The sequence below is a fragment of the Corvus cornix genome, chromosome 1 (assembly GCF_000738735.6).
Source record: "Corvus cornix cornix isolate S_Up_H32 chromosome 1, ASM73873v5, whole genome shotgun sequence".
Taxonomy (NCBI): Eukaryota; Metazoa; Chordata; class Aves; order Passeriformes; family Corvidae; genus Corvus; species Corvus cornix.
The window spans coordinates 79,404,237-79,430,971 of NC_046332.1; the positions used below are offsets into that span (position 1 = coordinate 79,404,237).

At 38.3% G+C, this 26,735-nt stretch overlaps 1 protein-coding gene across 10 annotated transcripts in view; it reads right to left on the minus strand.

Moving 5' to 3' along the window:
* NALCN (sodium leak channel, non-selective) overlaps positions 1-26,735 on the minus strand; it is a 239,599-nt gene that overhangs the window by 146,561 nt on the left and 66,303 nt on the right. For all 10 annotated transcript variants that reach the window (XM_039562541.1, XM_039562481.1, XM_039562155.1 and 7 more), the window contains 3 exons: positions 10,379-10,521; positions 10,156-10,260; positions 7,392-7,478 (listed from right to left, as the gene is read on the minus strand). In XM_039562541.1, coding sequence (XP_039418475.1) covers positions 7,392-7,478; positions 10,156-10,260; positions 10,379-10,521 — 335 coding nt within the window. The remainder of the gene's footprint in view (positions 1-7,391; positions 7,479-10,155; positions 10,261-10,378; positions 10,522-26,735) is intronic.

The following is a 26,735-nucleotide window of genomic DNA, read 5'->3' on the forward strand; positions in this document are numbered from 1 at the left end:
ACTAACCATATTAGTTTTACTGAGGAGATTCGGGAGCAGAGTATGCAAAGTGTAATGTAAAAGCAAACTTAGTTTTGGTGAGATAAAAACAGTTAAAAAATGAGGAGGAATAGAAGGCTCTGCAGAGAAACTAAACATGTTGGCAACAGAAGAACATACACAATATAGTCCAGCCCTATCCTACCTTGCTATCCTCAGTTGTACATGGGAAGATAGTACATACTGGGCATTATGAAAAAAAAAATCAAGAGACTTCCATTATTTTCAAATTGTACATGGAGTATGGGAAGAAATGGTGAAAGTGTGGTGAATAGTGTAAAGGGATAGAAACTCCAATATCTGGATTACTCTCAGAAACTGGTTGGGGATTCACAAATGAGCTGTCACAAAATGTGTGCTCAGTTTCAGTGTTATGTTACTTCAGATGAGGAAGGTAAAGCTGTTAACCATCCTCTGCTGTTTGCTTGCCCCTTTTTTCAGAGGCCTTGACCATAGTAGTAGCTGCAACTGAAGAAGCAGTGAGTTTACTCCTGGGACACCTCAGTTTCCTGTCTTGTCTGATAATATAAACTGGTGTCCACTTCAGTTTATGTTAATAAAACAAGTTATGAATTCAGATGGCTGAAATGATTGCAGTTCATTCAACCAGAGGAAGAAGGGGACAGAACAAATAAAATGTAAATGTAAGTGGTAAGAATCACTATCCTTTTCTGTTATGAATTAAAAAGATAATCTCATAACACTGAAGAACCAAACATATTTTGTCCATATACATTTTTTTAGCATACTTTAATTCACCATTTTTTATTGAAAGAGACCAGAAAAACAGTAAGCCTCTCAAACATCTTGCAGCCCCTCTGCTGAACCTGAGCCAGTTTGTCAGTATTCAGTATATATTCAATATATCTACAATATATATTGTACCAGGGGCCCAAAACCAGACACAGTATCTGGATTCAGGCTTAGTGGTGCTGAGTAACAGGAGATCATTCCTTCCACACAATGATCCAGGATCCTGTCGACCTCCTCCGTTGCCAGGGAAGGCCGCCGGCTCCTGTTCAGCATGCTGTCTACAGACACTTCCAGAGCCTTTTCAGCAGTGCCCAGCCCCAGCTTATGTTGCTACAGCTGGTTCCTCCTGAAGTGCAGCTTGTGAATTTAAGCTAATGTCCCTGCTGGTCCTTTCCCCAGACCTGCTTACTTCCCCCTGAATAGCAGCTCTGCCCTTAACTATTTCCTTCCCAATCCTGCAGTATGGACAAACATGCTCACAGATATTAATCTACCATTTTAAGATGTAAATTTGTGAAGGATTCTTAAATTTTAAATAGATTTGAGGTTTGTCATTTGGTACATGCAAAGTAAAGAGCAACCAGAGGTCAGATGGTATTTTTCTATCCCATTTCAAGTAGGCTCATTCTTACAGAGAGGGGGGTCTTGCATTACTCCAAGCCGGGAGGAGAGAGAATGAGACTATCAGAACCTGCCCTTCAGTACTTCAGATTCCCTGTCTCAAAAAAAATGTCAACATGAAACATTCAGGACACAGATAGACAGGCTGCTGCATGAGGAAGAGTCTGAACACAGTCCTGCACTTACATGAGCACAAAAACCAAAAAAGTTATGCATTATTTTCCCCATAAAATTATTACCTAATATACCTAGATGCCAGCTCTCCAAAGGTAGTACTACATCCTCATAAAATCAATGAATCACAGAATAGTTAGGGTTAGAAGGGACCTCTGGACATCATCCAGTCCAACCTCCCTGCCAAGTCAGGGTCACCTAGAACAGTGATACAGAAATGTGTTCCTTGGGTTTTGAATGTCTCCAGAGATGGAGTCTCCATGACCTCCCTGGAAGACTGTAAAAAATATGTTTCGCAAGTTACCTGTTTTGTCTGTGACTTTAGTTCTCAGTCAGGAATGTTACATAACTTATAGTAGTGGTCCTGTGGATTTAAATTTTAAATGGGTTTTAATGCCTTTTAAGAGAAAAGAGGATGAGTCTGCTGGGGATGCAACACACACTTTAAACAAATACTTAAAAAAATGTACTGTCAGAATCGGATGTAGGGCAGAGCTCTGGGGCCATATCCCACAGCAGTCCAGTGTAGCCATTAAGAGTCTGCAACATCAACATGTTTAAGAAAGGCTTAAGGTTTTATTAAACAAAAAAATACATTCTCTGCTGAATTTAGTGTTATGCTCTTTATCTTCATTTTTCCATGTACTACACAGTTGCCTCCTGAGACAGTATTATACTTGTTTTGTAGCTCATCAGGATACATACTCTGAAACAACTGAAGAATTAAAGGACACAGTCTTTAGCTGAGTTCTTTCACTCCCAAAGTACATATTAATAATATGTACTTTCTGCCAGAGTTAGGTTTCAAAGTTAATATCCTGCCAAAATAAGTGTCAGCTTATACCTCTCATAGCCATCTCTTTTGTTTTGCAGATATTCTTTGCATACATTGCCTGGAAGAAGGTAAGAAGAGATCTCAAGTTTGCTGAGAATACAGCAAATCTGCCAGCCAAAAATCAAGTTCATTAAGCTTTGTCAGCAAGCCTTTGTTTTTTAATCAGAAATTGTTTGGGTTTTTTTCCCCAAATAAAATCAGGGTCATTCCCTAAGATCCAAATATACTGAAGTATCTACTTGTAGGAACTCCTAACAAAGAGAAACGGAATACTGTTCATGGCATAGATGATACCTTAAACACACAACTTAAGATCAGCAGTGGCATTTGCAAATTCTCATTTACAATTTCTCTTAGAAATTGTATGTTCTTATTTTCTTTCATTAAGCAAGAAATATTTGTTTCCTAATCAGCAATCTCACCAAAATTTTTATGCGAAAAGCTTAAAGGCAAGCAGTTACTCATCCTAGTTAATACAGTAGAGGAGAGAAAGGTGATGGTAGTCAACCACAGCCTCTACATATGGCTGTAGGTACTGTATTTAAGATGTAGAAGGCTCCCTACATAACATCCTTTGTCCACCCACTGGGGATATATTCACACTGTGAGTTTGTCTCGTCCTGTTTTGTTCCCAAATCCTAATCCCTGAGTGTGCCACAACACCTCCCTAACTTTCAGCATCTTCTGGTAGGGAGCTCACAAGAATGGAGGAAGCCAGGTGGAAAGAACATACTAGGTTACAGTCTACATCTATTCTGCCCATCTGAGGTGAAGTGTAGAACAGTTTTATTCCATGCACCAAAGCCAGTGCTCCAATACTGCCTCCAAGAGCCTTATATCTTCCCCATGCATCATAAAACCCATGTACACTGGGATCAGGTCATCATGCTACTAAAATCACTGCCCCACGAGCACTTTGAACTAACAAGAGCAGTGAGCTCCTGAGACAGGGAGGCTGAACAAAATGTACAAGATGGGCCTCCAGCAAACACTGTGTAGCATGGCCAGTGCCCATCCACCCAGAAAGGTACATGGCCAGGAACAGCATGAATAAAACCACACTGCACTGCCAAAAGTGCATGCAGACTGCACTGCTGACCTGCTACTGCTCTCTGAGAGAGGAAGACAGGCACATCATGCTGCCTTTTCAGAAATGCTGAAGTCTGGAAATATCAATCTGTGAGGAAGTATTGTAAAAGGCTCCAAGCTCACAAGTCTCTGATTACAAATCCACAGTCACATTTCAGAAAAACGGACGAGACCAAATGGTAACGGCAAGAGAAGCTGCAAATGGAAATACAGCCCAGAATCCTTTCAGTTCTGTAGCTCAGTAAACCAGGAAGACATCACAGGAAAAACACACCACATCACTGCAATTCTCAGCAATTTGAGATAGTTCACAGCACACAGATTCACTTGGTTCCCTGCTCTTCCTTAGGTGATAAGATTGCATTCAAGAAACAAGGGAATGCCTTTGGTTGGCTTTAATTTCACTAGTTCTATTTTAGTGGAAGATTTTGTACAGTTTATATAAACAAGTTAAAGCAGACTTTATTTCATGGAACAGGAGTTCCAGAGGTCATCTTTTCCAAGCCCCCTGCTCAAGCAAGGGACACTGAGAGCCAGTTTCCCAGGACAGCTACTAAATATTTCCAAAGATGGAAATTCCACCACTTCCCTGGGCAACCTTGCCTGCACTCAGTCACCCTCAGAGTAAAAAGCTGTTTCCTGTCCAGAGAGCATCTCCCATTGTTTCATGCTGTGCCCATTGCTTCTGGTCCTGTCTGAGAAAGAGGATGTTAATACTTTTGCAAGGAACCAAGGAGATGGAAGTTAGTTTATGTATTTCATTCTAGTGTCTAATTGGGAAGCACAGGACAATCTCTGCAAAAGCTCTGGTTCCTGTCAGGGAAATAAAAAGTATGATCTACAGGAATTGCAGAGATGTCTCCAGTGCAATCAGCGACTCATGGTTGCAGTGCTTGGCACTAGACAGGTCTTTAATCTCAAATGTGTGAAATACTTCCTCCAGTTAACTTGACAAGCGTTTTTCTACCAGAATTTAGCCTTCAAACCCACAAATCTCAGCAGCACAAGTCTTTAAAACCAGGCAGTAGATAGGGCCTGTTGCTTCTATTTAAAACTTTGCTGAGCTGTTCTTCAAATTTTTGCTACATCTATTTAGTTTACCTCCACAGCATTATCAGCTATTATTGCTATTTGCCTCTTCTTGCAAGGATGGAAAAACTGGAAAGATGGCAGAGCTGCAGAGCCCCAGGCAGGGAGGCATGAGATGTCTAAGGTGATGTAAAAAGACTGGTTTGGTCATTGATTCTCATTTCTCTCTTTTTTCTGTACCAACTGGAATTTTCCTACAAGGGACAAAGGTATGTCTGCCTTGTACCTTCTCCCTACTCCATCATGGGCCTGTGGGCATCTGGAAGCTCAGCGCAAAGGGATGTCAACAGCCCCCTTCATCTCCAGACCCCATTACTTTTCTACAGGCAGCTGGAAGCCTATCACAGTCATGGGCAAAGGCACCACTGTTACACCACCATATCTGTACCACACACCACCTCTGAACCCCACTAGGTTCCCACAGGTAGCTGAAGCCTATCCAGGGCCATGGAGAAATGCATCTCCACACCACCTACAAGCTCTGTATTTCACACCTCTGCACCCCATCATTGTCTTACAAGTAGTTAGACTGCATCTTTAAACAACAGTGTATACATGTATGTGACATGCAGACATATAAAAATAAACATAAATAAAGTGCATCCATGAATAAATCTGAGAACTGCACAGAGGAACCGGGGTGGTTGGAAGCCACCAGCGCTGAGTATTTTAGGGGTTATAAGGAGCAAGCTGCACAGGTTAGCAGACCAGCCACCTCTCTGATATTGGCCCAATACCAAACAAGAAACAAAAATAATTATATAACTGATTTTTATAGTCATTTCCACATGTCTTTTAAAACAAACTCGATTGAAATTTTTGTACTCATGCTTTATAGTTCACTGTTGCTGAAGGAGGCACTTCTCACATTCCCAGACTGCTCCCACTAATGTTCTGGTCCCTTTCTTGTGTCAGAAAAAACATTTAGGCAGCTGCAGGGAGTCTGATCAATAACAAATCCACTCCTTTCCCCCTGACAACCTTGATTCCATTCCCTGAACAACTGCATAAATACTGTGCCAGCTCAGGCATGTAGTGAGGGGGAAGCATAGCAATGAGGAAGGGTAAGACTATCTTCTTTCTGCAATTCTTGCATTATAATCTGATGCAGAACAAAAAACATCCATTTCTCAGAACATTTTAAAACCATTAGACTACCCTAATATGTGTAGACCAGCAGTTAAAAAACTAGAAGAAGTACTACATCACACAGAATACTTATATTTATGAATGCAGAGGTATCTAATGCATGGAAGTTCCAAATTATAGAAAGCAAGTCTTACTGCTCAACTCTTATTTCTGATATCTGAAAGCTAGAGTGTGCACAACACACATAAAACATAGAACAGCAATCCTCTTTACTGCCTCCATGATGACAACACCAACATCAATACAGCTTATTCGTCGATAGAGACAGTAATGCCATGAAGGATAAAGTTCCTAATAGGAATTAGGACATGGAGTTCATATAGTTAATTGAATACTGGACTAATGCACTCCTAACAGAGTTCATGTAGTTTAATGTCTTAAAACGGACACTAAAGCACTGTTTCAAAACTTCTTTTATTTCACAAAAGGATGAAGAACAAGAAGAAAACTGCTATCTGAGTGGCAAATATAAAAAGTTGAATGCATGAGGTTTATGTCTACTGGAATACAATTCACTGTGTTCACATGATTCCTAAAAGGGGAAAAAATGCAATATTACAAAGGCAGACCATGTAACTCAGATGGTATCTTAATTTTCATCTGAAGTTGTTTTCACTGTGAGTTCAGTTACACTTTATCCACATACCTGAGACTGTTACTTGAGAACACCACAAATGATGTTCCTGTTGCTGTCAAAATCAAGAATTAAATTTGGGAAGATGAATTATCTGTTCAGACATATGCTATAATCAAATATATGGCAGTGGTTTGGCAAAGCAGAGATATTTGAGAATGAACAGCTTGTGGAGGGGATTGAAGGTGCTTGCCAGCTTAGGGTTCAGCAATGTACATGCTGCCAACAAGAACGTGTATTTTAGCTTACACATTAAACCAAACATAACCAAAAACTGCCAGCAAATGCTATAGTTGATTTGGCTTTCCATTCTGAATTTAGTTTGTTTATCGAGAAATGACATTATTTAACTCACAAATAAAAATTTGAGCTGCTGTACAGTGTTCTGTACTAAAAATGGATTTATAAAAAAATTACTTATCTTAGTCTGGATTTATTTAAACAATGAGGACAGAGTTTTACAAATTAACTTATATCAAAGTAAGAATATAAAATCTGTAAGTTTCAAACACTGTATGGCTTGCTGTCTACATGCTTCTTCTCCATTTTTCTGTGAGCCTATTTTCACAAGGGAACAAGAGAAATTAGGTACTTCTGTGTTTATTATGATTATTCATGCTTCTTGGCATATGTGATTGTATTTTGCAGTTAATAAACAAGCATTTATGCTGTGAATATCCTAGGAACAGAATATGTTCGTATATAAATTCTGAGAGATAAAACTTGATTAATTATTTTATATTATATTTCAAAATCTTAAATCTCTCTCTCATAAGCACACAAAACAGAGCCTAGAAGGAATGATTTTTCTAATCTTCTCCCTTTGGGAGTGGTACATCTTCTTTTGTTGATCTGTGATTTTCAAGAACAAGTCTACACTGCAGAAAGCAATGCATTTAAAAAAATATGACTAGAACTGTTGTAGCTATTTCTCAGCACAGTTTCCTTATGGCAACATTTGAGTGATGCTGGTTACCCACACTGATTTATTAAAAAGCAATGTCATACCTGTAGACATGCAGGAGCTCTGCCTTGGGGTTTATTCACATCAACAGCCACAAGCTGCCAACCTCCAGCAGCATCTTCATGAAACATCTTGAAAGGGAAGACTGTTGTCAGAATGTTTTATGTGGCAATAAATACAAGTGATATGTAATACATTCCCCTTAAGGACCAGCATACATTTTCGTGATAGCTAGTTTAAAATAAGAGAGGAATGACTCTTTCTGCTACAGGAAAAAAAAAGTAACATGCTTTTTCCACCATTAATTGTCTGAATTTTACTCAGATAACATAGAACACAATATATCTCTATTAGTCCTAATATAGAAACCAATTCAATTAATCTCTGACCAGCATCATTAGATGGTGGTACCTGCTCAGAAAAATTTCGTTACTAAGGTAAGCTTATCCTAAGGAAACACAAATACATTGTGACCACAAAAATAAGTTTCATGGTGAGTTTGGCGATCGCAGAGAACCTCATCTTTTTACTGGCAAAATTATTTTACTGCAAGTACGACTTCATTTTTGTTGCACTGATGCATATCAAGAGTAGCTGTATAGTCCTTATGTTATTGTTTCACAGAGCTTATAATTCCTGTAAATAGCTGAATATTTCCAGGCTCTAATGATGTCAATGGAAAAGGCTCTCTTGACCACATTTTATCAATAGCCTCTGGAAGAGTAGATGTAGGCATTCTGTTTTATTGGGTTTTTTTCTCAGAAATTAGGACACAAAATGATGCAGACTGCTGGACATAAGGAACTGTGAGAAGCCATGCCTCAAAGTGATTAACACTGTCCTTGAAAATGTCCTTGAAAGAAAATGAATGGCTCCTGCATTTTGAGTTGCCACCTGCATGTACTATGTAATGAAGTGTGGCAAAGTTCCCACTTCACTCCCACCTTTTCCTTGACACCCAGCACTCAAACGAGTCACCTCAAGAACACAGCCACAGGAGCGTGGTTGAAGCTTAAAAGTCATCCTGAGAGAAGTGCTCATTAGACTGGGGACAGTGTCACCCAAATATGGTTGTAATTCTTCCAAGTCTTTATTTAGCATCTCTGCAGCAGGACGAGTTGCCAGCTAAGATCAGCACAGTTACTCCTCTTTTTACCATGCTTTAAAGTGCAGCGCTGAAGTGCTTTACAAGAACCTCCTTTTATAGTTTTCTGGAGACTCCTTCTTAGACTTCAACTGCAAGGACACTCATTTTCTTTTCTACAGGAATAAGTTCAGGAAACAGCTCAATAATGTATGAAGTGGACAAATGAAGGCAGGTATCTCCAGGCTACTTCATGCACAAAACAAGCAAGGGTTTTAACTTTTGTCTGGTGCTTTAAACAAGAAATCCTGCACGATATTTGCTGCCCTTCTTAATACAGAAAAAGATGAGTTGTTTTTGCAGTTTGGTAACCTGGACTCTCTTGATGACCCAGTATGTCAGTGACTCGAGGAACAAAGCAGTCATTCGAACCATTTGCTTGTCTGCAGCCAGTACACTATTTTAAATTTGTGTGATGCAGATTATATGCAACATGTTCATGTTCTTTGGCATGATGACATTATTTTGGATATTTTAAATTTCTTAATGTTGGCTGCTTCTTGTGTTTTCCTACATGGAACTCTCTGTTCCATCTTCTAGTTCAGAGTATGCTGGATAAGCCTATATGCTCAGGATTTGTCCTACGAACATTAAGTTCCCCAGGCTAAGCATATGTCATGCAGAAACGTCCTTTTTTATAGATTTTAAATTGATATCACAAAGTCTGCTTTGACAAAGACATATATAGAGCAGAAATTATCGCCACAAAGTCTATTTGTGGCAAAAGATGTAGCAGCCGGCAGAAAAGAACTAGATTAACATATTGATTTCAGTATCGAGAAGAATATAAAAACTATTAAATAATTAATTTTGAGAACTTAAATCCTCTGGCTTAGGAAAAGAAATAATCTCCAGCTACACAGTCAGAAAAAATTCCCTCGTGGGTATGTTTCTCATATCTGTCTTTCTAAGAGCTTTTTGCAGGTAGTTGGTACTAGCTCTTCACAGAGATGGCAAACTGCACTAGCCTGGAAAAGCCTGGTCCTCTGCCCATTTGGGCACATAAACTGATGGTTAAAATAATGAGCGAGAGAATTTAAATCTCAACCCAGTAGCTCTTCTTTTTTATACTGGGTTCTTTCCCTCTACCCAGCCCACCCATGGCTTCTTCTTATTCGTTATTTCTATTCAGGATCTCACTTTCTGTGATTGCCCCAGCTGTAAGCATGGCTCTTTCCTTGCCCCAAGAACTCATTTCTCTTTGGTCTCAACACACCCTTCTCAGTTCCTGGACCAGCTTCCCCAAACACTTCAGCTACCCTCTGACCTCTCTTCTTCCAGCTACAACTTTGGGATTTCAGCTCTTATTTCTTAGCACAGAAAGTGGTATCCAATAGCAACCCTGACTTCAAACCCACCAATGACATGATAAAAAAGCATTATCATACTTTGTTAAAAAGAATACAAACACAGTAATAACATACCTAGCCATATAGAGAACCATATTAACAGTCTTCTCTATTATTCCTTTCTAAGGAAGACTAGTTAGATAATGAAACAAAGAATTTATTTTTTCATGAAAATTCATATGTAGTGTTTAGAATATAGGTAGTAACATGCAAAGTCAAATGTATCACATATGACAGGAATTTTTTGCTTATTATTAATTCATAAACTAAACCAAATCAAATCCCCAAAGAATCTCAGCATCTCAAGTGCTTCACCTGGGTGGTGGCAGTTGAAGTAGTACTGCTCCTCGACCCCCACATCTGCTGGAACTGCACTCTAATTTCTGCAAATGTTTCAATGATGACTGCAATAAAAACATTCTGGAAAAAGAACAAGAAAGAATGGCTGACACAAAGCTCAGCAAGCAGAAAAGAGAAGAAATTAGTTCTAATATGATCTATGTTTCAGGCCAATTTAAAAAGACATATTTTTCAGTACCTTAACAAGCCAGGCCAGAAAGAAAATTAAGGTGATGAAATAGAAATATGAACGCCATCGGGGAAAACTGTCGATTGCTCGGTACATAAGGAACACCCAGCCTTCCTGAGAAGCAGCTTCATAAACAGTAAATATACTTGTGCCTGTCAGAGGAAAAAATGAAAATGTTTGGCATTAAACCTCCCTGAAAGTTTTCAGTATCAGCAAACAACAAACTTTTATCTATCTTATTTTTGTTTTTTCTAAAGGGTGTCAGCTCTCCATTCCTCCTTCAAAGAGAAGTTTTTCAGGTGCATTTCCACATTTCTTCCTTTTGCAATTGAATATGAATTGGTTTTGTATCAAACCAGACTGACTCCCTTCCCTCCCTGGACACACATGTATAATCTCTTAGAAGGGTTCACTGGCAGTCTGCAAGTGTCTCCAAAGGCAGAATTTGTCCCATTATTTGCATTCAGCAGCATCCCTGAGAAAAGGCAGATTTAACAAGGATTAACATTCAGTAGGTTAAAGAAATCACTATTAATATCAGTAATATTGAGCAAGCAGCAATACACCAAGAAGGTGCTTGACACTAGGAAGCACAGGTAAGCATCTACAGCAAGCTTCTGAACCATTTTGAAATTCAGAAAGTAGCTGCATTAACATACATATGTTGCCTTAAAGAAGCATTTTTAAGTTGAACTTGCTATATCACTGGGGAGTGGGGGGAGAGAAGATGAAAGGAAAGTTATGAAAGACCTTTTTGTGCAGAAAATACTCTCAAATAAAAGCTATAAAGCTACTAATTTTAAACGTAAAGTCCAAACTCAACCTAATGTCTGAGTGATAATATGCTTTTGCTAGCTTGCCCTTCCTCCTTATCTCTGCAATGAAAGCTTCAAAATATAGACCAGTTATGGCTTGCAAGTCATTCTTGTTTAAAGAAATTTTTTGTTCCAAGAAGAAACACAATTAAACTGTGAAATTAAACCGTGAAATCTCACAAACTGCTGTGAAATCACAGAATTGTCCTACAGCCACCCGCTAGTTCTGCTCCACAACTGTGTTTCATGGAACGTCTTCGATAAAAGAGAGGGAGCATGACAAGCACTGCCCTTAGCAAAACACAGCAGCTGCTAGCAACATAAAGACAGAAAGCTGACAATCTGATTCTTTTCACAGAGACGAAGTGGTTCTGAGCAGAAATTCTGGAGTCCAGGAGTTTCCCAAAAAGTCACACCAGCCTAAAAGGAACTCTGCACTGTTATTTTCCTGTTGAATTTGCAACATCTATATCCTTTTGTCTGCTAACAGGGATGGGATGAACCTGGAGCCAGAGTGTCCCTTTTGCAGAGAAATCTTCACTTATGAGAGGAGATAGGGATGAATGGCATTTTTTCTGTATAACACCTATACCTTTGATAGGTAGGTGTCAAATGGTTAAGATGGGCATGGTGGGTAGGCAAAACTGTTAATCATTTCTGTTAGTTTTTCTAGTAATTGGATTCCTTTCTTTTTACTGCATACGGTTGTCAGGACCAAGAGAAAGAAATGAAAAGGAAAGGAAAGGAAAAGCATTCAAGCATAGAAAGCAAAACCCTTTCTATTTCTTCAGAAGAAAAAGTGGTCTCTACAATACTGAAATATTCATCAGTGATTACTTCATGGGTATTTTACATTTCAAAAATTCAAAAAGTAATGGTTCAATTGTCTAATAATATACTGTTGCTGAACTGATTAAATTATTGAACAAAACAGTGCTGTTGAGGACAGGCAGAGATTAAGAAAAAAAAAGGAATCTATTAAAAGTTGCTGGCTAGGAAACTGTCATTAGTCATTACCAATGGGAAAGTCACAGTGAAGATTAGTAAAATAGAGGGGATGTCATGCAAAGTATTTATAACACATCACTGGGCCATCTGCCACAGTAAAGCAATACTGTGAATGGACAAAAATGCACAACCCAATTAAAATGAGTTTGCCTGTGACACTAAAGTAAAAATGTCTCCATAGTGTATAACTGGTAGAGTTATTTTTAAGGCTATTAGAAAGCAATCCCTCTTAAGAATATACATTCTTGCTTAACATATGTGACTAGAAAGTAATAAAACTTTCACTACTGATGCCAGGAACCATGTTGTTAACTATCTCTGGAAATCTTCTTTCAACTGGATACAGAATAAGGGATGCAACATCATGAGATGTTTTGCCTTCAAAAAGAAGAATAATTCTTAGTTAACATCTGCCTTACTGCATGTTTTTGCTCTTCTGTTTTTTTCTGATTATTTCTTTAATATCTGACTACCTCTTCCTAAAGCCAATGCATAAGTTATTTAAAGACTCTCCTCTCACAGCAACATACTATGTTTTTCTCACCATGTTCAAAGCCATATGGAGGGTGAGAAAATATCAAAATTTTAAGTGATGGTGGGATACATCCCAAAAAACCAGACACTGGAATGCTGCCATAAATGAAACTTAACATATGCCCCTCAGATCAAATGGCAAATTTCTCGTTTTCCACAGATGTCTGTATTCTATCAGTGACACAGTGTCTTTTTCTACTAGTTAAAAAGGCTTAAGTAATGACAGCTTAGTGCTAAGAGTCTCATGGTTAGGGCATATGAGAACATAGATCCCTCTGCAGCAGAAATATGGGTGTCACAGAATGAGGACTTGAAAACCTGCACGGCCTGGCTACTCAATATGCAACAGGCCCTGCTACTTCAGAATGCAGTCACCTCTTGTCAATGTCCTGAACATTAAGATCATGATTTATGCAACATAACTGCAGGCATCAGCGAGACTTTTCAGTCATGAAATAGCTTTCAATCATGAAGAGAGTTAAACACATGGCTGTTATGACATTGCTTATCAGCTTAGGCATGTTGGCATGGGCAACTTGCTGAATTTGAGATATAAAAATATTGACCAAATATTTATGATAATTTTCCTACTTATTTCAGTAGATGGTTAGACCTTGATGGCATTAAATATTAATTTGGGAGGAACTTCCTGATGACAAAAGAGGTAAAATAAAGTAACGTGCTTTGAAGTTTTTGTGTTTTGTTTGAATTTGTCTTATAAATTCCACATTTTGATGTTATGATAAAAGAATTCCTTTAAACACAATGATAGTAAAACAAAACAAAGAAGGAAAACACTTCTCAATTAAAACTAAATAAATCAACACCATAATCTGTACCAATCTCAAAAGACTACTTTTATCCAAACAAGAAACACTTCTACCTTTGGAAATGTTTTACAGCTGTACATGGTCATTATCAAAGAGAAAAGAAAAAAATAGTTCAGAAAATGAAAGATTTAGTGAAATACTAGGAAAGAGTTTGAATCTTGCTCAATTTATGTGACATTTTTACTTGTTCCATACTGTATGGAAGAAAAGACAGCAATGAGAGACGAACTGTATCCTTACTGATATTGTATGTTTAGTACATGGGGATTCAGCACCAGAGTGCAGGGGGCTTATTTCTTCTTCAATACATGTGTCTTTCAGATCTAGAAGATGGGAACATTAGCCTGAAGGGGTTTGGAGAAAATAATTTTTTTAACACCTAAATCATAATAATAAAAGAAAATTCTAATGGTATCCATGTCTAAACAGGAAGCAAGGTAGCTTGGCTCTTCCATGCTCTACAGATAAATAGATTACCAGGGAAAAGAAAATAATTAAAAGAGCCAGAGGACATAGGTGATGACTTTTCTTAGGGGAGTAAAGAAACACATCCTGGCAAAACCCTGTCTTTTAAATAACTAATGAATATAGAAGGTATATGTATTTTTTAAGAAAAGAACTCAAAGTTAACAGAAAAAGAATATTACTATGCAGGGATGGTCTTCAACATTCTGTATTTTATATTTACACATATTTTTTAAATACATAGGATTTTCTGCTTGTTTCTGTGACCCTGACACCGTCATGCTCTGTGACCATCTCCTTCTATAATCAGTTCCTTCTGCAAATGGACATCATGAAAAAGAGAGTGCACTGAATAATGCTGTAGTTTTATAATAGAAGAATTAAGGGAGCAGAGCTAAAAGGTCACATGGAAAATTCACTGAGACTGGAAACAGAACCCTTTCCTCCGAACTCGATGATGCATTCTTGCTTCTTGATTCAAAATCCCGTATTATTTGAGGAAGAGAGTGTATGGTGCTGAGGAGTTGTCTTTCATTAATTAATACCTTTGTGCTATGTGTAGCTATTCCAATTGAGAAGTAAAACCAGAAAATAGCCTTAGATATGCATTAACACTAGAAATTTCTGCATGTGTACCTATATACATACCTATATTGACTACCTTGGCTTACCATGTTAGGATTTTCTCAGTTTTCTTGTGACTGCTGTGAAGCTGCTAAGAAAGGAAATCTACAAGAGGGCCACTTCATGTAAAAAAAAAAAAAAAAAAAAACAACAAAAAAAACGAATAAACCAAAGTTTGCTTTTTTAATTTCTTGTTTTTCTTTTTAATCAGGAATTATTCAGGCAAGTAAAAATCCATGCGTTGTTATTAAAAGCTTAAACTACTACCCATTGCCACGCAAGGTATGCACCAGATGTCGGGCAGTGACACGCTCCTTTCCCTTACTTTACAGCAGCCGCTAGATGGGGGTCGTGCACCTCGGGCACATCTGGAACATCAGGCGGCGGCGGAGAGCCCACCCCGCAGAGCGCAGACTGTGTCAACCTCTCGGTGCGCCGGCAAAAGGATTGATTCCTCTATTTGCCAGCAAAATTAAGTCGCCTTCTGGCAGGTGCTGCTTTCTAGTTTCACTCTGCTGTGCTGCACACTGAAAGGCAGCCTTCCTTAACACGCTTCTATGACTGATTGTCCGTAAAGCAATATCCTCTTCCTCAGCTATGGAAATGTTATCATGCCTGTTTCTGTCCCCGCCTACCTTCACTCATAAATCACAAAGCTGAACGTTTCTGCAGGGCATGGATAGTTCATTGACCAGTCACCTTTTAATTTATCTTATCTTTCAGTATTAAGATACTTGTAAAATATTGCATGCAGTCAGGTTTTCCAGGTGCTTTATACTATTGTTTCAGTGAAACTGGAAAGGACTAAAAATTGTCCAGAAATGCAAGGACAAAGCTGTTAACACATCTGGGAAGCAACTGGCAGAGAGGACTGAAATTGACTAAAAGATCAAATCTTGAATGTCTTCATGGGGTTTCTTGCTTGTCCCTGAGTGAACAATCTATTTTACTTTCCCAAACCAACTGTCACCAGCCAGTTTGCCAGCCAGCAGAAATTAGGAAGAAAAGAAAAAAAAACAAAACCATGCCAATTCTCTGCTCATCTGTTGAAACCTCAAGCCCCAGTGCCATTTTCCTGTTACTGAGCCATTGAAAAACTGATTTACAACAGCAGAAAAAACCCGCTGCCAGTCTGAACACAGTCTTTTAATCCTTGCTAAGCATAGTGACTTAAAATATACAGTAGTGATGTGGCACTGATTCTTCATTTTGAAAATCTATTTGCTTTTGAGAAGATGAAGCTTTTATGTATGAGAAAAGAGTGTAAACAGAGACCGTACAGATAAAAGAACGAATATGGAGATAAAGAAACATTGCAAATACAAGTTCTCTGATCAATGCAATCTGATCTACAGACTTAGTAATGAAAAGACACGAAGTCAGTCAACTGCCAAAAAAAAAGAAAATGGACTTCTCTGCCCTGTTTGCAAGTATTTTAGAAATGCGTTCAATATTCAGAAGAGTCAGCTTACCAATAGGAATGTAGGAATGCTGGCCACATGTATGGACTGCACAGGGTAAATAGGAGCGTGCTTTGGGTAAGTCCATGATTAGTTGTACCATTAATGTCTTACATGTGATAGTGCTTAAGCTCCCTGATGTAATATTTTACGCTTTGAAAAGAGAAACCTGCTTTACATTTTTGAACAAGTCCAAGGCGTAAATAAAGACCAGCATTCTTCAAAATGACTTTACTTGTGCTTTGTTTATGGACATTTAGCCAGACTAGCATTTATATCTGCTTTTCTTTAATAATTTTTTATTAAAATAGCCATAGATTCACAAATAACTTAGCAAAGAGGGATCCCAAATGTCAGCAGACCTCATAAGCTGACTTTATATGCAGAAATACTGTCTGCTTTTTCCTTTTGGCAATTACACAACTGTAAGGCTAATACACTGTCTGTCTGACAATCACTTTTGTGAGTGTGGGGAGGCAACTTTACAAAATTTAGTGGCAGCTGGAGACAATCAAGTAAATGCTGAGCTGTGAGATATATGGCTTCCTGGAAGCTCTGCAGCACAGTCAAGTCTCCCACCTCTCCTTCGCTCTAGAGAGTATTTTTAAGGACACAACTTTTCTCGGATCTCTGGGGTCTCATCCTCAACAGAACAGGCAGAGCTTCAGGCTGAAGCCTAGAAATAGGACACTGCCATAGCTGTGCTTTTCCTTATCAAATGGTAATAATACTCTTCAGATCTAGAAACCAAGAATACAGAAACCCCTAGACCTTGGCTTTAAGAGTGACAAACACTGAAGATGGGCCAGTCACCACCTCAGTCTTTCCAATGAAATGCCTCTGATTGAAAGTGCAGTCATAATGGAGTCAATGAGAGATTTACATTACATTATTTACATTATATTACTACATTACATTACAATTTACATTATAGTAGATGCTATGACAAAACTGTATAACAAAAAAAGTTCAGTGGAGGAATCTCTATAATTTAGTAACTTATTCCTTTGAAAATGAACCATCTTTTTATAGGACTGTTACTTCTTCTTTTAAAATCTATTACATATGTAGAAGTGTTTAAAACTATACAGTAAAAGTAGCAGCCCAGAAATCAAAATTTAGAAATTCCCCAAAATTGTTACATCTAAAATTTAATGAGCACTTTAAGGGTTATCATATTAAAGAGAAAAGTTCAAGGCAGAAGTTTTAGTACAGATATGTATTTGGATTGTCATTCAGCCAAGTGCTAGGAATGACTATTAAAAACAAGGTAGTGATGGATTACTTTGTTAGAAAACAAAGTATGCAAATCTTCCTTGATATAAAGCATGCAAATTCAGCACTGACTTTTATACACTGTTAATCAAAACTATTCACTTGTTGCATTAGCTTTCCCAATAGTCACAGACAGAGCAATCTAATTCATTTTAAGTACAGTCATGGAACAGCAAAGCTGCTTCATCCTAAAGCTGTATTTCAGTTTCATTTGGCTCCTCTGGGCATCACCTGTGAATTGTAGGCACTTCTCCGAGGATGTACTTGCTCTCTTAAAATGAAGAGATCAGCCCCTTTCTCTTGAATGGATAACAGGTTCAAAAGCAATTGCATGAGATTTTACCAAAATCAGTGGTAAAACTGCTGTCATCTTAAATTAGATGCTTTCAAAAATTCCCCCCAAAAAATCCTAATTTGATTTGCTTCAGCTATAGTGCATATCGGAACAAGATTTTATTCTTTTATAAAAGTTTCACCAAAGGGCAACAGTAGAAAATCCCAACTAACAAGACCTGCTGAGTATTCAGTGAACAGAAATAAGGCAGCAACGGCACTTAGATCAATGCATTTCTGTAAGAAAAAAGAACAGACAGTAAAGCTCTAATGTCAAGTAGACATTATAAAAACCAATACATGTTAGAAATCTCATTAGCCTCCACATATCTGAATAACAGGAACAAATATACAGCATCAAATGCATCATAAGAGACTAATCGAACTGAAGAGACAATAACTTCCCTTCCAAAATAAAAGAAAGGAGCTCTGTGATTGACTGCTACAAGAAAACCCAAATGACACTCACTCAACGACTTGTTTAGTTATTAGTAAGTACTCCCTGGTGCCTTTTACATGCCACTAGAAGGAAAATAATTCACCTACTTTGTTGATGTGAGGGAGTGGTTTGCCCACTATCCTAATATATGCAGTTAGTGAGAGCATGGAGACATAGAGAAGTGGTTTAGTGAGCCGATGGCTCACTGAACCCCACAGCACCTTTATGAGATAAGCATATTGTCCTGCTTCAGAGACGGCTGTATTAAGTTAGGGACTCTGAGACTCTCCTCAAGCAGCAACACAATAAATGTCTAAGATGAGGCTATCTTAAAGATTTCTGATTTTAAAAGAGCTGGGTGTCAAAAGAGCCTGATATTTTTTAAAATAAAAATCCCATACATGGATGTCAGCAAAAAACCCAACAACTTCTTTTCCTTTCTTTCAGAAAACAAAATACTGAATTGAAAAGAAAACCAATTCTTGTAACATCTGACTTGTTTTATTCTTGACTGTCTTAAAGAAAGTATTTGCATGACCAGAGATCTACTGATTATCAAAAGAATTCTTGGAAGATGCACTAATAGACTAACGCAGCTGGCAGGTTTATTAGGAGATTAAAATCAAAATCTTTGGCAAGAAAAGCTGTATAAACTGCCAGGTTTTTCTTGGGAGAGAGTATTTCCAAAGTTTTAATACACTCTCTTTTAAACGTTGTTTTCAATATTATCTCCTTTTGCAGAAGTGCTTTCTGATCTTTATGCACTACTGAAAATAGTCCCACATACCCATAACAGAAATTTCTGGGACTTCTCACTGTCAAATCAATGATTTTTTTTTTTTCACAGATAGGCCTTTTTCTTGTTTTTTCAGCATCAAGTTTACCTGCAAAGATGTTTATTCTTTGAGTAGGTGTGTGTCAACTCTGTGCTTTGACTCAAAGCTGCATTAATTTCTTATAGACCAATGATATTTAGCATAGTTTTTCTTCAAAGCTTTTTGCTTAAGTGGAAAATGCGGCATTTTGTACTAAGACACATGAACACGTGGTTTGAAAAAAAGGACTGTGTATGAAAAAAGACATTTTGGCATTGCTCAGTGAAGCAGTTTCACAAGAAATACAAATCAGACCTACTCCTAGCAATTTTTTATCAAAGGATAAGCTAAAGAGACCACATTTTCCATATGAACATAATTTTCAGTGGGTGAAATAAAAACAGAGCTTTTAGATCTGAAGGTGCAAACAAGTGCTATGCATAAATTCAGGGTTGATTTTCTGCATGCCATTTACTTCACCGTGACTACCTCTTTGTCTACTCTTCAATTAGAAAAAAAACCAACCTTGGAAGTCTATCCCCTCCCTTCACTGAAGTCAAAGGCACCTCTAAAAGCATACATAAGGATAGTTACTGCTGGACCTTATAAACACGTTGTTATCCTCAGTAATGTGTCTGCAAGTCCTACCATGGCTTGGGTAGAAATTTTGTGTTGCTACACTACGGCCCCATATTTTTCATAACATGAAACAAATCCTGATCCTAGCTTGTAAGCTCTGCCAATACATTTCTGTAATATTTTGGAGAGGAAAATTATGTTCACAATTTTTAAAACTCACTGCCCAAAGTCAGGCATGTGAGCTGATGTTGAGATAGCTGGATATACTCAGATTCTTTGAAATGCTGAAGGAAACAAATTCAAAATTTTTAACCCTGGCCTAAATGCTAGTGCTTGAAGCAAAAGAAGAATTTATCATTCCTTTAGCAGAAACAGAGTTAAATTTATGGCTCTGAGATTCTACCATTTAAGTCCCCACAAAACATAAAAGATGCTGGGAAAATGGTATATTTGATCAACATGGTGTTTTCAAAACACTTATTAAATTGCCTGCCACATAAAAAATAAAACCAGAGATTAATACTATGACATGCAGTCGCAAGAACAAAGCACAGCTGTTTCCAGACCCATTAATTCTACAATCTCTCAGAGATGGGTTTCCTAAATGAAGACAAATGCAACAGGAGAACTTCAAAGAAATATCTGCTTCCAAAAGGGACTGTCAGGCAGATCCGTGGTACCCTGGTACTGAAACCCTTTCCAGTTACTTTCCTAAAAAGCTTGCAAAAGTACCAAGTAAATCCTGTTAGTAGTATTCCTGAGCTCAGGTCAGAGATAACTGTAACAGAGGAGAAACAACTGCTAGCAGACAATAGCAAGCACTGGAATAACCAAGCGTTTGTCTCCTTGGAGTTTGTTTAAGAACACATCAGCTAAGCACCTATAAGAAATAAGATAGGCACAGGTGACTCAATCCTGGAGTGGCCTGGCAATGAGCTTGACCTTTGGATAGATACCTTTTTTAGGTTCATACTAATTTTCTCCAATTTTACAGCATTTAAGAGTTCTCTAGAGCCAGTGTAGCATCTTATCTTTACTAGTTATTAAAAGAAAAAAACTTATTAACATGGATAAAGTAATCTGTATTTGTTTAGGCTGCACAACACCACAAAGAAATGAAGATCAAAGTCCAAAAAGCCCCTTGCACTAGGGTTTAGCCTGGAAAGTGTTGTAGGAGTGGTGGTGCAGAGCCAAGTTCCACTTCTTCTGAACTGGTTAAACCATAATTTTTCAGCAAATAAAACATTTTTTTTTTTCTCCATAAAGAAAGCATTTATGAGTCATAGGTTGTGGTTCTAACTTCTGTAAAGTAAGAGATGTCAACAAACACTGGGAATAAATAAAATGTCACTCAGGACATGGTTTGATGATAAATTAACTCTGGAAGATTCTGACTACAGTGTGACAAGCACCAAAACCATATGACACGAAGCACTGATTTGCTATAAACTGACTCTGCCCCTTAAAAACACCCTTTTATTGAGGGCTTTATTTTGTAATGAAAGGTTGAACACTTCAAGTGGCACTGTCCATCTGCACCCCAACTTGCACCAGAGCAGGTCTGCTCTTCTACCTCCAGCATAAAGTTGTCCCAAAGGCATTAAGCTGGTATAATTTCAGCATTCTGTGCCACCCTCAGTGACACTGACAGTAACACATTCATGTGCCCTGCCTCATCCTGAGCAATTGCTACTTGGGTCTCATCACATGTCAAACCACAGCCTAGGGCTACTGCAAAGTAGCTCTCCTGTGGGCACTTATGGAGTGAAACACCTTAGCTCCTGTTCCCTGATCTTTGTACGGATGTGCCTGGACCAAGTGTGGCTCCCTCCAACCCCAACACACACCTTCAGTACTATTCCAAATAGGCTCACATCCTCAGCATCTTCCACAGGCTGACATTCCCACATACCATGCATTCCTTCTACACTGGGTTACAAAATCACATCCCTGGTGGGCTGCGACAGCAGGAATGTGACACAATGCTCACAGGAACTTTGGACTGAAAAGTCTCCTATTTTTGAGTTATGTTTTAGGGTCACAGCGGTGACTCACGGGGTCAGTGGAAATCAAAACCAACTCCAGTACATATGGATATCAACCATTCAGCTACAGAATGGACCAGGCTTGAGCACTGTAAATGCCTGTCAGTCTATATCACATTGTTTGCAGACCAAAGACCAATGCCAAGCAGATGATTTTATTAGTGGAAATCCTGCCCCTGACACAGTTCCACAGTTCATGTTTCCACAGTACATGGCTCAGCAGCACTACGCATCCAAAAAATACATGGCCAAATATCTAAGTGTGAATACAACCAATATCAGTAGGAAGTTCCCAAGTTTAGCCTGCCAAAAATTAGAATACATAGAGGGCAAAACAGCACTAGGTACTTGTCTCTGGCCACAAAGAAAGGCAAAGGATAATACTGGCATTGAAAGAACCTGAGGTAGGCTGGCTTTAGGTATTTTCTAATCATCAGAGAAGTGAAGTCCTGAAAGAGTTTTTAATCTTGTTTTGCCTCTTTTGAAGTTGGGACTTCACACTTTGTATGAAGAATGGATATGACACGGTTCCCTAAGGTCACAAGAAGGAGTAGACAAGAGCATCACCAAGGTTCTTTCCAGATGAAAAACAAGGCTTCATCTGTAAATGTGATGATATAGGCTACGAACAAACCAAACCCCTTCTAAGTTCAATAGAGTGCAATTGTTTTAAATAACACAGGCTGAATCCTCAAGTCGCAAATAGTACAAAAACACAATTTCATTTTCATTGGCTTCCTGACAGAGATTTCTAAGAATACTTCTAATGAAGTCATGCAGGAAGGATTAACACTGTGGTCTGTGCAGGAAGAACTCAGCAATGTGGCTGATTTAATAAAGTACTGCACAACAGCTGGGGAAAGTAATTCTTTGGTACAGTGTCCGGTTTCATTACAAAGTATGTGTTTACTCTGAACTGCACTGAAATTCTCCAGCGAAAACTCAGTTCCTGAGTTGCACCTTCCCACTTGTGCCTGAGGACACTGTAGACACAGGTGCAATTGTGCATGTCTGTGGAAAATGAATTGCATATAAAACTAACAGTATGTCTATACTTTGGCCAAAAACATTCACTGCACAAGCTCTAACAATTTGAACACTCTAAAAGCTGCTGTCAGCATAGTAGGTCAAACCTATTTATAATATATTTAACTGAAATGAAAGACTGCTTAAGGACTGAAGGAATCAAGCATGTGTTTAGAAGGAAGGGAGGGAAAAAAAAGAGGTCACAGCTCTTGGAAATATTAAGAGTCCACAAGTTCATGAAAGCCTGGATATTATGGATTTCATAGCATTTCTAAGGTATGAATGAAATCAGAAAGCAACTGGAGAAAGACATGCTGATGGAGACTAGCTTGTCTGGTATAACATAAAGCATCATATCTGACAAATTTAGTAAAGTATTTAAGCAGAGAATAGAAACAGATGGGCGTGAAGCAACTAAACCACTTCATTTAGGTTTAAGACACCTGTGAAACTGCTGTAGAAAGCAGGTTAACCACAGTTTGAGTAAGTGCACAGCAGAAGCAGCATTCCTCAGTGGATAAAATGACCAGGTAAAAGCCTGGAAAGACTAATCTGATTTTGAAATAACTGTAAAGTCATCTATTAAATTAATCCTACAAGCTTCCCAGAGCAACTATTCAAAACCAATATTCCCCCATGACACTCCAAAATCTCTTCAGAATTTCTGTGAATGCTCAAATGACTTCAGTCAATATCTTTAGCTATTTCCAGAGCATTTACCATCTTGGTTTGTGAATGTCAGTGAAATACATATTTGTGGTTATGGTATAATGATGGTAGAGTGCTGAAAATTTTTAAATGTTTTTTTAAGTATGCAATTTTCATTTATTGCCACTACCTCCCCATGAATCCTCATTATTGCTCCACAGTTTTGTATCCTATAACAAGGACAAAAAGAAAACATCCAGGTAATGACAGAATTATGATTCTACATGAAAAAAATGAAAATAGAAGAGAGAAAACGCATATGGACTTCGTTCTAGAGAAGAAGATTAAGCAGTAGTTCAACTGAAGCCTTTTGCTTCAAAGAGAGATGGTAGTAGACACAGTTAATTGTCACTTAACTTCAGAATTCTAATTAAAATGCCTAAAAACATCTAAGTTTTGAGTAAAACAAACGTAAGAAAAATGTTATTATGTACAATATAGCAATGGCTAATATGGAAGGATATGTAAGTAGTACACATACCAGTATAAAAACTATGCAAAACCTGCCACAGGCAGGTAATTAGAAGAAAATAATATCACAGTTTATCAGAAGAGACATAGAGAAGTCCTGTTGTGACTAATCTATCTTACTTGAATTTGTCAGCCCCTGGGTAACTTCTGTCAAGATGAATCAGCCATGTGTAGAGTCAGCTCCTCAAGATATAGAACAGATTTCTGAAGTTTTTATCTTGTACATATTTCCGTAGAGCATCTATGCTCCATGAACAGTTAGATGTCCCTGTCTTGGTGATGACTGACAAAGTCTTTTGACAGTAGATTTGCTAACTGTTTTCACTTTTTTTGAATTTTATGCAAGAAATAATTTTAATTCTTTCAGTATCATTAATTTAAAAAGTGTGGAGCTTAGCTGGAAATGACCTCAAAATCATCCAAGTTCACTGTAGCTGTTTAAATTAAGAGCCAAAATTTGGAGCTTAGTTACTGCAATATTCTTCACATTGGAAAGAAAAAGGTCATAGTGTTGTATGGTTAACTCATTTTTGGATGTGAGCTGAGATTCTTAACTTGGGGGTTGATACAACGATGAAATGAGACAAAGTAATGATCATTATGGTACTTTCCACAGCAAGGTGGCAGTAGCACAGACCTGTTGGAAAAGTAGAGGATAACCTTCTAAATGAGTTTTTGGATGAGAGTGGAAAAGGCTGACTGTACTATGGGAGAAGATGTACATTGACATTTCCCAAGATGGCCAGTCACTCCTTCCCTGGAGATGGAACTGCATATCTTCAAAAAGTCTTAAAATATGCTCAGTATTAAGGAGTACTTCAGAAGCAGCTTGAACAATTAAGCAGTCTTTTTAGGAAAAATAGCAATTATTTGCGTATTGAAACAATTCACAGAACAAAAATGCCCCTGTGGCAAAGAGATCAAGATGTATTTCCCAACACTGTGTCTTGAGTAATACAGAAGTGATAACTATATGTAAGATGTGTTAAAGATTTATTAAAAAGATTTAGTTAGATCACCTGCTACTGCAAGATCTAGCTCTCAGTTTGTTTACAACCAAAACTTATGATCCGAGTAAAGAATACACAAGGTATTTAATGTTCTTAGGTAAGATTTTGGTCTTTCAAGCCATTCCAATCTTTCTCAGTTGCTATGAGAAAGGCAGTAACTGGAAGTGAATGGTCTTACAGTTTTTTTAAGAAGTATTTCAATATTTCACATCAGATCCAAAATATTATACTATTCTTTTAGCTTGTAACCTAGATCTTTTCCAATACCACTCAATGCATACTAGATAGCGTGGTAAGAATTTCTTCATGAGGCAATGTCATGACATTGACAATGGAGTAGAAATACAGTAGCCACTGGAAGTCTCCAATAACAATAGAGAAAAAGCACTGGGAAAAACAAACATTCAATATTTAAATACTTGAGTAACAGAGTAATAAAGTGAGACTGTGCACTATTTAATGAGGAAGGAGCACGGCATCACACATTTGCCGCAGGGTAGCAGCATGTATGAAGCCAGTTACCACAGATGAGCTGATGTGCTGGAGAGTCACACCTAAGCTGCTGCTCTGTGTGCGCTCCCCCCTCTTGAGTGGCCATCTGTGAACTAGATTTTCTGGAATAGCATTATCCCCCGTTATTCCCCAGTAGAAGTGGGAACGCCAAGCTGCAAACTGGCCCTGTGTTATCAAATCAAAGGTCTTAAAAATGATTTGGTAAGCTGCTCTAATTACAGTAACAGAGGGCATGTTGCATCAGTATTGCACATTGGATTTCTAGTGGGTGGCTTTGCTCATTTCCACCAACTTTATGAAAACGATGTCTAGGATAAAATAATCAAATCTCAGGAGGCAAGGTAAAAACCACATGTCCCCTGCATTACACAAGTGCTGAAGGTCAAAGCCTGTAAACTGGTCACACCCTGAAGCTCTTGTCTGAAAGTGAAAATCTTCCACTGTGAAAAAAATTACCTCTATTACTCGGTAACTGCAGCTTTCATTATGCAGCGCTATATTGTCTTAATGGCACTGACTGATAATTAAACCGATAGGATCTAATTTTCTTGGTACAGAATGACAGGTTTCTAATTGCCTGACTTCCTTCTCTGTCTATTGGCTAAGAGTTTTCTGCTCCTTAGCATGGCTGAAATTAGTCACACCTTTTGTTTCCAGGCTGTTCACACACCTGTCACACCTTTAACTCTCTTTTTTTCTCATTGTTCTCCATTCCTTGTCAGACTGTGAGTTGTTGAGTAGCTATCCACACAAACAGTCATTGTCTTTGACACAAGCCTTTCTTCAACTCTCATGCGTAGTGAAAACTGCTGGGCTGGGAGGTTGGTTTTGCTTGTAGCAGCTCTTTCTATTTGTTTTCTTAGTAAATCCTCATTAAGGAAATTATCTTAGTGTGCATTTATTTCCCTTTGACCCTGATATTCCTAGAATACATGCCCCTTGGTTGCTTTACTTAGCCTCTCAAAGTTATCTGACCCTTTGGTTACCATTCTGCACTAGGGGGAAAAAGAAATGTCATGGTAGATAATAGACCTGAGTGTTTTATCTCATGCTTTCCATAGGAATTATAGATAAACCGTAGCAGCAGTAAAGCGAATTTCCTCCTCTGCCTTCACAGAACATGTATCATAAAATCATGCTGGGAGGCCTTGCTGTGCTAGAGAAGGGGCAGTAGAAGGCAAGCATGAGAAGGTCACTGTGGAAATAGTATCTACATTGCATGTAACTCTCACACAGCAGCAGAGGGCACTGGGCAGGCTGAAGGGTTTCCAGGAGATGCAGTGCAAAGATTGTCCCCAGCTAGGGGTGCCCTCTGGGAGCTTGGATCCTGCAGAGCCAGCTGCAATGTCTCCAGCACCACATTTTCCAGCAAGCTCCAATCCAGGCCTCCTCAAACCATTGTGCTGTAGCACATAT